The following is a 15,037-nucleotide window of genomic DNA, read 5'->3' on the forward strand; positions in this document are numbered from 1 at the left end:
ACACGTACACACACGCACACACACACATACCCACACATGCACACGTACTCACATGCACACAGACATGCACAGGCACATGCACATGTACACACATGCACATGCACACACGTACACACATCCACACACCCACACATGCACAGGCACATGCACACACCCACACGTGCACACGTACACACATGCACACACACATGTACACACACATGCACACGCATACATGCACACACACATGCACAGGCACATGCACACACACACGTGCACCTGAGCTATTTGCACCCTGAGTAGGCTCTTGGGCTGTGACATGAGTCAGGTTGGGTTGCCACCAAGGCAATAGTTTCACTCTGGCACCCCAAGTGCAGGCTCACACTCTCCAGCCCAAGCAGCTGCACAAGGGCCCAGTGGATAACTGTGGGCCCAGCCAGCAGGGACATTCTCACCTGGAGCAGGCGCCTCCAGGCTCTGAGTCCTGAAGTTTCCCAAACTCTGTGCTCCGCTCCATTTAGCTCATCCCACTCTCCTCCAGCTGCCTTTGAGAGAGCATGCCCAGGAGACAGGACAAAGTTAGTACCAAGACTCACCTGAGTGCGCCTGGCTGAGGCTGTGGAGCCTTGTCCCCTCAGATCCCGGCATTCGCCATGGTGGCCGGAGAGCTGGTTGCCACCACGCTGAAACCCAGGCCTTCCCTCCAACCGCGTCCCCACAGCCAGCCAAATCCAGATGGAGTCATAGAAAGGAGCTGCAGGGGTGCCCAGGGACGAGTCTCAGAGCAGGACCACAGGGGCCACTTCTGCAGAAGGACCGGGTCAAGATGCAACCTGTGGCGGAGTCGGGGTCTGCGCCTGGGGGACCCCGAATGGGGGGTCTGCACCTGGGCGTCCCTGTCCTTGGTGCCTGGCCCTGGGCAGCGATCAGAAGATGTTCTGGGGAGGCAGCAGCAAGCTCCTCCAGGTACTGCCTGAGATGCGAACTGCAGCTGCTCTCGCCGCCAGTCTGTATAAAATAAAGTTCTTGGAGCAGTTGCGGAGGCTTCCGCAGTGGGGTCTGGAATACGGCCCCCCTCTAACGGCCAATCGTGGCATTACAGTCCCATGTGGGAACGCCCGCGCGCCCCAGAGCAGCGCGATCGGCCTTGGCCTTCGGACTCCACGGCCTGTTGAAAAGGCCCTGCACAAAATACTTTTTGGAAAGCTTCTGGGGGAGTGGCGGCTAGACCTGGCTATAAGCCACGCAAGAACACCAGTCTTGTACATTTATTTATAGGACAGAATTGGCATGGCTCAATTCATTCACCAAACTTGGCACGGAGTTCTTTACGTATTTTCCCGGAGTCACAGTCATCCCCAAAGGACACGGATTGGCCATACCGGGGGTAGTCGGAAAAGTGCCCCAGGGGGTTCCACGGAACTCAGCAGCAAAACCAGTGTTTCTGACTCATTAACACTGTACAGGGGCTGCAGGATGCAGCATGAAGGCTAGCTGGCTCCCCATAGGGGAACTGCAATTCAGTATGGGACACGGACCCAGGCACCAATAACCCTAAACCTAAGCATGATTGCTTACGTTTGAAGAAGGAGATCTAGGCCAGGTGCAGTGACTCATACCTGTGGTCCCAACACTGCAGGAGGCTGAGGTGGGAAGATCACTTGAGCCTACCCACAAGTTCAAGACCAGCCTAGGCAACATAATGAGACCCCCTCCCCCATTTATTAAAAAAAAATAAAAAGTAAAGAAAAAGGAGATCTAACCAGATGTGAAGGGAGCTGCTAAATTCAGATTGAGGTGGTAGTATCCGGGGCATCAGAGAAATCCGCACAATGGTCCAGGCCAGGGGGGCCTCCCGAGGACAGGGCTCAGAAGGTAACGTTCATGAATGCATTCCTGCTTGTTGGTGAAAAGTTCAGCCTCAAGACTCCAGGGTCAGGCTTTGTACATGTGAAGTGTTGCTGAGACTCAGCTGTCCCACTGCAGCTGCCCGCCCACAGCTGAGTCAGAAACGCCTGCCTCATTCTCCCTGATTTCGCTGCCTGACTGCCTGGGAAGCAGCTCCAACATCAAGCTCCATTTTACAGAAAGAACAAACGAGAATTGTATCATTATCATAATGATGCCGGGAGAGGAGGAGGAGGAGGAAAAGGAGAAGAAAACACTTTCTAGCATACACCACGTGTTTCTTATATATTAGCTCATTGAACCTATTCAGCAACCCAGTGAGGCAGGTACTGCTATTATGCTCATTTACAGAGACAGACAGGAAGTGACTGTCCAGGGTGGCAGAGCTAGGCTTCAACCTAGGCAATGTGACTCTAGGGTCTATGCCCTTAACCCCTCCCCTGTACCACTGCCTCTCATGGGAAACAAATGATTTTTTCCCCATCAACTCTCCTCCCCTGTCATTTCTGTCTCTTTGAATTTGACTGCCCCAGGGACCTTGCTATTCCAACATTCTTAGGAATATAATCTTAAAAACAGCCAGAAATGTGCTCAAAATGTGATGTCCAACCAGCCTGGGCAACATTACAAAACCCTGTCCCTACCAAAAAATACAAACAATAGCTGGGCATGGTGATAGACACCTGTAGTCCCAGGTACTTGGGAGGCTGAGATGGGAGAATAAATTGAGCCCAGGAGTTTGAGGCTGCAGTGAGCTGTGATTGCACCACTCTACTCCAGACTGGGTGACAGAACAAGACCCTGTCTTAAAAAAAAAAAAAAAAGTGATGTCCAAAGATCTTTCCTGCAGAGATGTGCATATTACCAGGAAATGTGGTAGTTAGTGCTATGGTCTGAATGTGTCACACAAAATTCACACACTGGAAACTTAATCTCCATTGCAACAGTGTTGGGAGGTGGGGCCTTTGGGGGATAATTGCGTCGTGAATGCATTTGGGATGGCGTAAAAAGGGCTGGGAATGCAGGCATGAGCCACTGTGTCTGGCCTGTGGGTAGCATTTTAAAACAGGATCATTAGGCTCGGCAGCATGAAGAAGGTGACATTTGAGAAAAGATGGGAAGGAAGCAAAGAAGTTAGTTGTGCCAACATCTGGGGGAACCACTCCAGGCAGATGGAACAGCCAACTCCAAGCCATAGGGCAGGACCTGCTGGTGCAACAGGCCCAGAGTTCAAGTCAACAATCGGACCTAATGAAATAACTAAAGGTGCTCAACTTCATGAATCATCAGGAAAATGCAAATTAAAACCACAGTATGGCACCGCTACAACGCACCAGAGGAGGGAAGTGAAACAAACATCACTGACACTGACGAGGACAAGAATAACCGCAGTTTCCTACCCTGCCGGATGTCAGCTGATACAACCACCATGGGAAACTCTTTGGTAATGTCCACCAAAGCTGAACACAGGGCCACTCTACGCCCCAGCGATGCCACGTCCAGGTGCATACCCAAGGGCATGGCATCCCTGTGTTCCCCAGAAGACATGCACACAAATGTTCACAGCAGCACTATTTATTTATTCATTCATTCATTCATTCATGCATTCATTGAGTGCAGTGGCATGATCTCAGCTCACTGCAACCTCCACCTCCCGGGCTTAAGCAATTCTCTTGCCTCAGTGTCCCCAGTAGCTGGGATTACAGGGGTGCACCGCCATGCTAGGCTAATTTTTGTATTTTTAGTAGAGATGGGGGTTTCACCATGTTGGCCAGGCTGGTCTCAAACTCAAATGATCCACCCGCCTCAGCCGCCCAAAGTGCTGGAATCACAGGCATGAGGCTTTTAAATACATAGTTCAGTAGTGTTAAATACATTTGCACTGGTGTTCAACCGATCTCCAGAACTCTTTCATCTTGCAAAACTGAAACTCTGCTCATTCAGCAACTCCCCTCCCCTGTCCTCTGGCCCCAGGAATGCTCATTCTCCTTTCTGTCTTTTTGAATTCGACTACTCCAGGGACCTTGCTATTTATCTGTGGCCTACTCTACTGAAATATGCTCTTTAAAATATTTACCTTTAGCATATTCTTTTTGGTTAGTTTTTACCCTGGTTTACATGAAATATGTTTTTCAAAAGCAAATTTTGTCCATTGTTGACAAACCAGTGTTTATATTTTATTGTTGTTCAGCTTGTAGAAATATCTTGGTGAAAAGTATGCAATTGGCTGGGCATGGTGGCTCACACCTGTGATCCCAGCACTTTGGGAGGCCGAGGCAAGTGGATCGCTTGAGGCCAGGAATTGGAGACCAGCCGTGGCCAACATGGTGAAACCCTGACTCTACTAAAAATACAAAAATTAGCTGGGCATCGTGGCTCACACCTGTAATCCCAGCTACGGGGAGGCTGAAGCAGGAGAATCACTTGAACCCGGGAAGTGGAAGTTGCAGTGAGCTGAGATTATACCTCCGCACTCCAGCCTGGGTAATAGAGTGAGATTCTGTATCAAAAAAAAAAAAAAAAAAAAAAAAAAAAAAAAGTATGTACTCTTTCAAAACTCAGAATTTGTATTTATCATTTTTAAAAAGTAACATTTAATTGTACAATACACATGAACTTGTTTAGAAAAGTTCATTTTGGTAAAAATCATTGTACACATGAAATAAGAATTTAGCATTTGTAAAATTGTATTCAATCAATGACATACATGTTTTCTTATCTGTCATCTTATTGTTTATCTCAAAGCATCCATCTGGTGTAAACTGAAATCCATCAGCCGCCCTGAGCCACGAGATCCCTACCCTGAGCCAGCAGTAGCTAAATCTCAGGGAAGAGACACAGAGCTGAGAAAGGCAGCCTCCAAGTCAGAAAGCAGCCCAGCTTTTAACATTTTTTTTTGGATTTCCTCCTCTATAATTTTCTGTATTCCCCCCCCCCCCCAAAATTATGAGTACTTTATTAATTAGAAAAAAATGGTCATTAGAGAAATGCAAATCAAAACCACATTGAGATACCATCTCACGCCAGTTAGAATGGCGATCATTAAAAAATCTGGAGACAACAGATGCTGGAAAGGATGTGGAGAAATAGGAACACTTTCACATTGCTGGTGGGAGTATAAATAAGTTCAGCCATTATGGAAGACAGTGTGGCGATTCCTCAAGGATCTAGAAACAGAAATTCCATTTGACCCAGTAATCCCATTACTGGGTATATACCCAAAGGATTATAAATCGTTCTATTATAAAGACACATGTACATGTATGTTCATTGTGGCACTGTTTACAGTAGCAAAGACCTGGAACCGACCCAAATGCCCATCGATGATAGACTGGACAGGGAAAATGTGGCACATATACACCACGGAATACTATGCAGCCATAAAAAACGACGAGTTCGTGTCCTTTGTAAAGACATGGATGAACCTGGAAACCATCATTCTCAGCAAACTGACACAAGAACAGAAAACCAAACACCGTGTGTTTTCACTTATAGGGGCACAGGGAAGGGAACAACACTCACTGGGATAGGTGGGGGTGGAGGGAAGGGGAAGCGGGGACAGTGGGGGAGCAGGGAGGATGGGGAGGGATAACACCGGGAGAAATGACTGATGTAGGTGAGGGGTGAGGGGGATGAGACAGCAAACCACCATGCATGTATGTACCTATGCAGCAATCCTGCAGGATACAGGACATGCACACGTACCCCAGAGCCCAAATACAATAAAATGAAAGGAAAAGTAAAAACACAATAACCTCATGAAACGATAACTCAGAGATTATTTATCCTCAACACACTAATGTATATGCTTAGCTAGGAAAGCAGGCACGTCAGCAACAGACACCACTGTCACAAAACACTGCATTAGGGGTAAATCCCTAGACTCATAGCATCAAGTCTTAGACTTAAATCTGACCATTCCTAGATGCACATGATTGGGCAAATCACTAAACTTCTTGGTCTTCATGTTGTCAGGGGACATCGTGATAATAACTCGATATCACAGAACAGACAGTGGGATAAGACAGTGGCTAAGCCACTGAGAACCCTCAGGAGATGTTCCTAGGAGTCTCTTCAGAAACGATTCTCTGATGAAAGCCAAAAGCATGCCTTTACTGCAGGACTTATCAGAGCCTTTACGAGGTTTTTTATCAGAGCTCTTGAGCCTGGTAATCCTCCAAGATGCGGTGCAGTGTTAGCGTTTCTCCATTCCCACTTGAGCACAGAGAATAAGTCTAGTGTTCCACAGCCAGCACGGAGGGAAATGCTGGGCCAAAATTGGGAGTAGAGATTACTTTCTTAATCATTGAAAATAATTTTAGAGAAATGTTAAGGCTTACTGCTCCAGGTGCCACACAGTGAGAGACACCTCCACTATTGGAGAGTGAGGAGGAGCCATCAGTCCCGAGAGGACAGGAAGACCACACTGAGGAAGGGGCCGTGTCCTGTTTGCCACTGTCTCCATCCTGCAGCTCAGCCCTATAGATGCGAGTGGCCTGAGCGCCTTCCTCTAGGCCAGGGGCCGCCCCTGCCTGCTCGCCCTTCTGTCCTGTCCTCTGCCACCATGACATCCACACGCCTCTCTCTCCCGTCCTCCCCACGCCCATATACGGAGCCTCTGCTGCTGCCTGCCCTTCGCCACCACCTCCCAGGCCTCCCAGCATAACTCACCCTTCAAGGCCAGCTCAGACTCTGCCTCTCCTCTGGAGCCTCCTCTGCCAACTGGGCCTCAGTTTCCCTAGATAATTCCAGTGCTAGGGGCTGACCACCTGCTCAAGGGCTTGAGCAACACGCCTCCAGTTGCTCTGAGCTCATCGAGGGCTGGGTCCATGCGTTCTACCTTGCGTGTCCTTCTTCAGCATCTAGCCCAGTGACAGGCCCAGAGCGGATCATGAGCCCACCCTGACCAGTTGGTATGGAGGCGGAAGCAACTCCATCCTGGATGCTGACCTGCCATGTTGACTTCTGATCTACCCCAGTTCCAAGAAAGCCTCTAGGATTTCTACTTTCACATACTTACCGAGAATCGTGCCCTTCGGTCAAAACAGCCTTGACATAAATCCTGCCCTTAGCAAATCCAGGTTATACCCCTTCCCTATGGCATAGAAGCCCTGGGCCAGGACGTGTTGGTGTGGGGTTCCACCATCTTATCCTGTGGCCACCTAGGAGGTGGCAGTAGGCTTGCATAGACCTGCTCACCACAGAATGGTTGGTGACATGGATGGTAGACCTCAGGGAAGCTTTGTGGAGCAAAGACTGGATTCTGAGCCATGAAGCCTGGTCTTCCCTCCCATCTCCACCCTCCTCAGCCCTGTGAAATGGACAAGTCACAGAATCTTTCTGAACCTAAATTTTCCCATCCAAAACACCAGGTTACTATTTCCCAGCTTGACCATCCATCTCAAAGATAGTTATGTGGGAAAGGCGCTTTGAAAACGCTGAAGCACTTCTCCAATGTCAGCCTTGCCGTTATTTTTCCGAGTTGGGAGCCCCTGACAAATGGAGTATTAATCACAATGATGGGGCTCTCTCTCCAGGGTCCAGCTGCTGACAGCTGGTGCTGAGTCCAAGACAGCGGGGGCAAGGTTCTCTGCCTCATGGAGTTCCCTGCGCCGTCATGGAATCCACCCAACCATCTGCTTCGTCTCGACGTGCTTGGCTCATTTTAATTCTTTTCCCAGAGCTGTGGGGATGATGGATTCCATGAGACAGGCCAGGTTTTCTGATACTCGTCCAGGGTTGTAGACAGAAAAGTCAACGAGCTTCCTCCGGGTCATGTTCACAGCCCAGAGACCTAAAAGCCAGCCTTACCTGGGGCTGCTTATTTTGTCAGACTCAATGACCCAGGGTGCCCTTTAAGGGATCTCTCTTGGAGCTGAGATGATGTAAAATTTGAGAATCAGAAGATGATATAATTTTAATGGGGGTAATTTGTAATTGGTAGCCAAACATGTTTATTCAAGTGAATCATAAGAAACGTCTCAAAACAGAGTAAGATTTTGGGCCAAAACTTGTAAGAAGGAATTTAGTGGGATAAGGGCAAAACAGACACCCATGTTGGGAAAATGTACCTGTCATCTACAGGATAGGGAACGCCAGGCTTCTCCGGGCACACAGGAAAAGAATCTCACATTGGAGATGGCTTTGAAGTTGATGGATGTTAGCAACAGCAGCAGAAAACAGCTACCAGTTGAGTAGCCTTTATCTGAAATGCTTGGGACCAGAAGCGTTTTGGATTTCAGGGTGTTTGTGTGTTTTTCTGAGACAGGGTCTCGCTCTATTGCCCAGGCTAGAGTACAGAGGCTTGATCACAGTTCCCTGAAGACTTGACCTCCCAGGCTCAAGCCATCCACTCACCTCAGCCCAGACTACAGGCACGCGACACCATGCCCGGCCACTTATTTTATCTTTTGTAGAGACGGGGTCTTGCTATGATGCTCAGGCCAGTCTCAGACTGCTGGACTCAAACAGTCCTCCCGCCTCTGCCTCCCAAAGTGCTGGGATTGCAGGCTTGAACCACCATGCCCGGCCTGGATTTCAGATTTTTTCAGATTCCAGCTAGCATCCCTAATTTGAAAATTCTAATTCCTACTTGCTGCAATAAGCATTTCTTTTCAGTGTCATGTGGACACTCAAAAAGTTTCCAATTCTGGAGCATTTCAGATTTTGGATTTTCAGATTCAGATACTCAACTTGCATTTCTTAAGCTGTGTTCGTAGAAGAAGCGTGAGCAGAAAAATTGAGGCTACTGAGCTCACAGTTGGTGTAGTATGTTCAGTTCCAGGTGCTTCTGAAAGATTTAGTCAAAACTTAGAAGGAGCCCACCAGGGTGAGTAGGGTGGTGAAGGGTCCAGAGACTAACAGCAGAGTACAGTGCTTAACCCAGAGAAGAAACTACACAAGGGGGCGTGGCTGTGTTTTCAGATCCGTGAAGGGCTGTGAGGCAGAGATGTCAGTTTTCTCTGAACCATCCTAGAGGGAGAGGCAGATGCCACCAAGCACCGCTGAGCTGTCTGGACCGCAGAATCCTGGCTGATGCCTGGAAATTCCCCACCGATGGCATTGCTTAATCAAAGCTTAGGTCATCTGTACTGCCTGGAAGTCTTACGGAGGAGTTTTCCACACTGGGTGGCTGCCTGCACCCAGTAACCTCTGATACCTCTCCTAGGTCAAAGAAGGCCTTTGGAAAAAAACTTTTTCCACCTTGATAAAAAGTAGCTTGCAACAGACTTTGTGTTGAGTTTGCCTTCGTTGGGGAAAAGAAAGAACATTCCATGCATGCTTTTAATAGGAAGAACTAAAAACAGGAAATATTATATTCAATAAGCATAATAAGTAACACTAATAAATATATTTCCACTGCATACTATGCCAGAAAGAGAAAAAATGAGAAAAAAAATAAAGATGAAGAGAAGGAATGATGGAGACAAAAGAGAGAAAAATAAGGCAAATAAATGGAAAAAGAGAAGAAGAGGGAGAAAGGAAAGCGGAAATGGAGGAAAAGAGTAAGGAATCAAAATATAAAGTGATATAATTTATTTCTTTCCTTCTCTTCCTTCCTGAAACATAATATATATCATGGCTAGTGCAAAGTGAAGGTTTTCTTTGTTTAATTTCAATATTATATTTATCAAAGACATGCATGTATTTTTAATAATTTAAAAAAGAACCATAGCTGGGTGGGGTGGCTTGTGCCTGTACTCTCAGGTGCTAGGAAGGCAGGAGGATCACTTGAGCCCAGGAGTTCGAGGTTGTAATGAGCTATAACTGCACCACTGCACTCCACCAAGAGCCCATCTCTAATCATTATTATTATCTCACCATCGTCGTCGTCATCATATACTTCTATAAGGCTTATCACAAAAGCAACACCTCCCCGACCTCTCAAACCCATATCCTGTTTCCCATGGGCCCCAATTTCCAACTCTTCAAGTCTTACTTTTTATATTTTGCTCAGCACTTCTCCTTCCTGCTGCTTGTGACGAAGCTGTCTTGCTTCCTCTTCACTGTCTGCCGTAATTGTAAGTTTCCTGAGGCCTCCTCAGCCATGCTGAGCTGTAAGTCAATTAAACCTCTTTCCTTTATAAATTATCCAGTCTCTGGCAGTTCTTTACAGCAGTATGAAAACACACTAATACAGCTTCCATTCATGTCTCCAGCCTGTTGAGATCTTTTGAATTCCAGTTGTGCTTTTGTAGTATTAGCTAATCCCAGCTTTGTGTCATTTATAACTCTGATCAGCTGGCCAACTGCTACAACCAAGCCATTGGTGACACTCTGTAACAGGACTGAAGATCTGGGCAACTTCACCAGCCCCCTCTCCCCAGCTGGACACTGATTCCCTGGGCACTGTGCCCAGCTCTCATAATCCCACTTGTAGCTCCTTGGCATTCAGCCTATATTTCTTCATCATGACCACAGGAATGGCATGAATCTTTTTGCTTCTCTGTGTGTATGGAAATTGTTTTAAAATATAATATATTAATATAAAAAGTGAGCTACGGTAAAACCAATAGATCAGGAGACAACATCCACTGAAAAGGTAGTTTGGGCTGGGCACAGTGGCTCATGCTTGTAATCCCAGCACTTTGGGAGGCTGAGGTGGGTGGATCACGAGGTTAGGAGTTCGTGACCAGCTTGGCCAACATAGTGAAATCCCGACTCTACTAAAAATACAAAAAATTAGCCGGGCATGGTGGCAGGCCTCTATAACCCAGCTACTCAGGAGGCTGATACAGGAGAATCGCTTGAACCAAGGAGGTGGAGGTTGCAGTGAGGCGAGATTGCACCATTGCACTCTTTTTTGAGACTCTGTCTCAAAAGAAAGAAAGAATAAAAGGTAGTTTGTTACTCACAGTTCCCTAGAGAAGGAAGCATGTCCTACTATAGGAAACAACATGGGAAGCCCCAGGGGTGATGAGGAAGTAGAAGGGGGTGGGGGAACTACAGGCAAGAGCCAGAAAGAATGGGCGAGGCAAGGTGAGCAGCTTTGGAGTTGGCTGGTATTAAATGAAGTTTAGCCTAACGCTACCTCCTTTTATATTTTAAGTTCAGCCTAAAGGTTTCTCTGTGCCAAGCAAACTATAACCTAAATGGAGATGTAAACAGACTGTAACCTACTCTTGTGCCAATCACTGAGTTTTAGCCAATCAAAGAGAGCCAACTGCTCGAGTTGTGTCAAATAAGGGAAACACTGGGCTGTAGCCAATCCAGCTGTTTCCGAACCTCGCTCCCATTTTCTGTACATCACTTTCATTTTTCTGTCCATAAATCTTTTTCCACTATGTGGCTATGCTGGGGTCTCTTTGAGTGGACTCTGGCTGGAGAGGTTAATTTGCATTTGAGAAGCACACCCTTTTTTTTTTTTGGCTTGAGAGAAAGTTACTTACTATCACTAGGAATTGGCTAGCCCTATCAGGGGCAGTCCTTCCAGGGTTAGCAAGGCCCTAGATGTCAAGGCACCTGAACACATAAGATCATAAGATAAAATACATGGTTAATGCACAAATACAGCTTACCTATCCTTCAGCTAATGGCGATTCAAGGAGAGGCTGTGAGACTCAGAGAGTCCAAGACACTGCAGGCCTGATCTCTCTCTCACCCAAAAGAAGAAGAGAGAGAAGAAAATGTGAGAATAATCTGGCCATGGCCAGGCACGGCGACGCACATCTATAACCCCAGAACATTGGGAGGCTGAAGTGAAAGGATTGCTTGGACCCAGGAGCTGGAGATCAGCCTGAGCAACATAGATGAAATACAAACATAAATTAGCTAGGCATGGTGGCACGCACCTGTGGCTACAGCTACTAGGGAGGCTGAGGTGGGAGGATCATTTGAGCCCAGGAGGTTGAAGCTGCAATGAGCCATGATTGCACCACTATGCTCCACCTGGGTAACAGAGTGAGACCCTATCTCAAAAAAAAAAAAAAAAGGAAAGAAAAGAAAAAGCTTGCCTACTATTTCCACAGGCCACTCCTATAAGCCCTCCCCTGGGGAGGCAGCAGTGGTTCAGCACATAAGGATGGTCAGCACTAAAGCATTCCATCCCTCTGTCCCTCGGGATGTTCCTTGGGAAGCGTGTGCACGTGTGTATATATACTTCTCAGGGTAGATCTGTTCCTAGAGCAATAGCTTCCCTAGTCTCTTAATTCCTATCACAACTTCTTATGCATGAAAACCTCAAATCAAAGTTCAAGACCGAGCTGGAATGAAGTCCTTCTGGAATTAAGTGTCTGTTTTCTACAAACCACTGAGATAAGCTAAAAAGGGCCGCTGGCAAGGGTAAGCAGCCATCCTGTGCTGTAGGTCATATTTCCCTCTCTCTGGATGAGTGCGTTTGGCCGCCTCCTCAGCAGTCACTGGCTCTCTGCCACACACATGCCAACACGTGCCTGACAGAGCAGACTGTGTGCACCGGGACTTTAGCACGTGTCGGGAGTAGGCTCGTGAATCTCAGTGTCTCTGCCTAGAAACTGCTGGTTCCTTGAATGAGTACAGGGCAGCTGCCAGGGAGCCAGCAACCAAATCTCAGCTGGAGGCAGGGGCTGAGTCCCAAAAACTGCACCTAAGCAACAATGGCCCTTCCACCCTGCTGTCCTCACGTCTGCATGTGACACCAATGCAGCCAGCAGGTGCCATGAGCATGGGAGCATTGCTGAATCTCCAGCCGGTCCCCTTCCTTGGGTGGCCATCCACTGCCACAGCAGATGGAAGAGAAAGCCCCACCAGGCTCCTCTCCTTCCACAGCCCTCCACACGTGCTGTGATCCCAGCATGCACATTCTGGATCAGTAAGAGCAAGTAAGAGGAACTCTCTGGTCCCTTCCAACTCTTATGTCTCCCTGCCTGCAGGCTGATGGATGGACTCCTCCTTTGGAAACCATCCTCCCTGGAAGCAAGGCCTGTTTTCCTGTTTTCTTCTCTGAGGGTGCCTCTCCCCACCACATCTCCTAAAATTGGACGTGCACAGAGTCTGTTCCAGGGCACAGTTGATCTGCAGGCTGGCAGCAGAATCTCAGGAGACCACAGGCCTGCTGCTGAGGGTTGAATCCAAGCGTCCAGGTGCCAACATGCCAAGCCCACACCCTTGGCCTCCCTGAGCCCTGTAGGCTTCCCAGGACCCTTTGGAGCTAATGTTCCAGCATTCAGACCAGCACACCCGAGCCTCTGGTCTCATGTTACTAAAATAGCTTGGCGCACATGCAAAGACGCATGGGGGCTCCCACGCTTCCCCTTCCAGGCACCAGGCCTTCTTTACGCCTCATGCTTCCTGATGAGGCAGAGAGAGCACTTCTCAGAGAGTCGGGGATCCATCAGTAGCAGGATGTTAAAGGAATATTGAATCCTTCAAGTACACAGCAGTTTTCCTAAGAGTTGTCAATATATTCTACATGGAAAGGAGCTTTTGCAGGGAGTCAAGAGCTAAAGGGAGGAACAGAGCTAAGAAGGTTTGCCTGGTAACCCAGGGACGCGCCATCACACAAATCCGGGGGCACCACTCACACGGTATTCACTGGGAACTGCTCACACTGCGGCTGCGCAGTTTTCTACCTGCTTTTCCTTCCCAATTCTTCATCCAGTCCCATGGTCATTTGGGACACAGCGCCCTACACTTTTGGCAAAGTTCAAGTTAGTCTCTTAGCTTGTGAGAACCAGAGGGACCATTACGTTGATGGCATCCATTCCTCCACTTTAGAGATAGGGAGGCTGTGGCCTCAACTCATCCGGCATCCTCGGGGGAGGCAGGGCCTGGATCCGGCGCCTCTGACTTCCTGTCCTGCAGCACTGCCCTGCGTGTGGCTGCCGACCTGGGAGCCTGCTGGAAACGCAGATTCTCCAGCCCCAGCCCCAGACCTGCTGAATCAGAACCAGCCTTCGATCAAGACACCCTGGTGACTGGCATATAAAAGTTCTAGAAGGATTGATCCTTAACCACACCCAAGAAGAAAGGATAGAGCACTCTAAACATGCCCTGGTTTCCAAAATAACCTACATTTCCTGCACCCTGGAAGGAGAAGGACATATGATGTATGGGGAGGAAAGGGAGGGACTAGGATGTGTTCATTTTGCAAAGCTGCTCGTGTAAAGAACCCTGCCCTCCAGGCGGATGGGCTCAGAAGGAACACCTGTGGGACTGAAGAAGAAAATTATGTAATAGCAATAATAGTAAAACAAAACCTTATAATTTGTAGTTGCTATATAATAAATTTTGCTGTGTTGTGTGCTGTTTAATATAATACCTCCCCAGCTCTGTTTCAGGAAAAATATTAAACTGCCTTCCTGCAAACCATTTAACTCTTATCTAGCCTCCCCACATTCTTAGCAAAGCTCCCCGGCATCTAAAAATTCCTGTTTTACACAAAGCAAATAGAAAGTGTGAAATGCGTTTCTCAAAATGTTACTTTTCAAATGCAAAGTGCAAAGGCCCCTCGCCCTTGCACAAAACATATACAAATTAACTGTTCTTTGTTCTGGCTTCTCTAAACCTGTTTGCTGCTGCCTCATCCTAGGTGTATGAAAGGTACCCCATTTTCTTTGTCCTTTGCTCAGTTTTCAAATGCAAATCCACTAAACTGGTCACCTAAATAGAATCCTCCCGTTTCACCCATTAGTCTCTCCAGTCTCCTAATATCCGCAACAGGACAGGAGCACAAAAGCCTGGGAAACGTGACTCTGCAGTTCCCCTCTCTGACTTATGCAATTGTTTGTTTTGACTCTTGACTGACACAGACACAGCCTCTTCACTCCTCACCCTCTTGACGTCAAGAACATGACCCTTTGCAGAGAGGGGAGACCTCAGAAGAGTCTTGAAGAGGCCTTGAACTTGAACCCCTCAGAGCCAACAGCTGGACTCGCTCCCTGCCTCTCAGAGGCATCTTTCTGCAGGAAGAGGCTCAGCTCCCAGGCAACCAGACCCTTTCCTTACGGACACCCCTTTGCTCTTCATGCCACTCTTGGTTTGGCTTTGGTTGACAGATGTCATTTCCTCATCCCTGCTAGAGTACAGGCTGCTACTTCTTCCCAGGGGCCAGCAGTAGGGCCTTGTCCACCTTTGCCCTGGGCCTCCCTTGGTTCTGGGAACACCAAGCAGTTGTTAGGGACTACATTTTGTACTCCCAAAAGTCATATGTTAAAGTTCTTCCCAGCCGGGC

General features: G+C 47.9%; 2 protein-coding genes across 2 annotated transcripts in view; both read right to left on the minus strand.

The window, feature by feature from the left end:
• Nucleotides 1–1,589, minus strand: part of SCARA5 (scavenger receptor class A member 5) — a 121,152-nt gene extending 119,563 nt beyond the window's left edge. The window contains exon 1 of the mRNA XM_032265426.1: nt 576–1,589. The gene's annotated coding sequence lies outside the window, so the exon portion shown is untranslated. The remainder of the gene's footprint in view (nt 1–575) is intronic.
• Nucleotides 1,590–8,303: 6,714 nt separating this feature from the next.
• The window catches only part of NUGGC (nuclear GTPase, germinal center associated), a 44,495-nt gene continuing 37,761 nt past the window's right edge, over nt 8,304–15,037 (minus strand). Inside the window, exon 11 of the mRNA XM_032265344.1 lies at nt 8,304–8,849. Within this exon, the coding sequence (XP_032121235.1) occupies nt 8,808–8,849 (42 nt within the window). The 3' untranslated portion in view covers nt 8,304–8,807. The remainder of the gene's footprint in view (nt 8,850–15,037) is intronic.

The sequence above is a fragment of the Sapajus apella genome, unplaced genomic scaffold (assembly GCF_009761245.1).
Source record: "Sapajus apella isolate SASKATOON/1434 unplaced genomic scaffold, GSC_monkey_1.0 scaffold150, whole genome shotgun sequence".
Taxonomy (NCBI): Eukaryota; Metazoa; Chordata; class Mammalia; order Primates; family Cebidae; genus Sapajus; species Sapajus apella.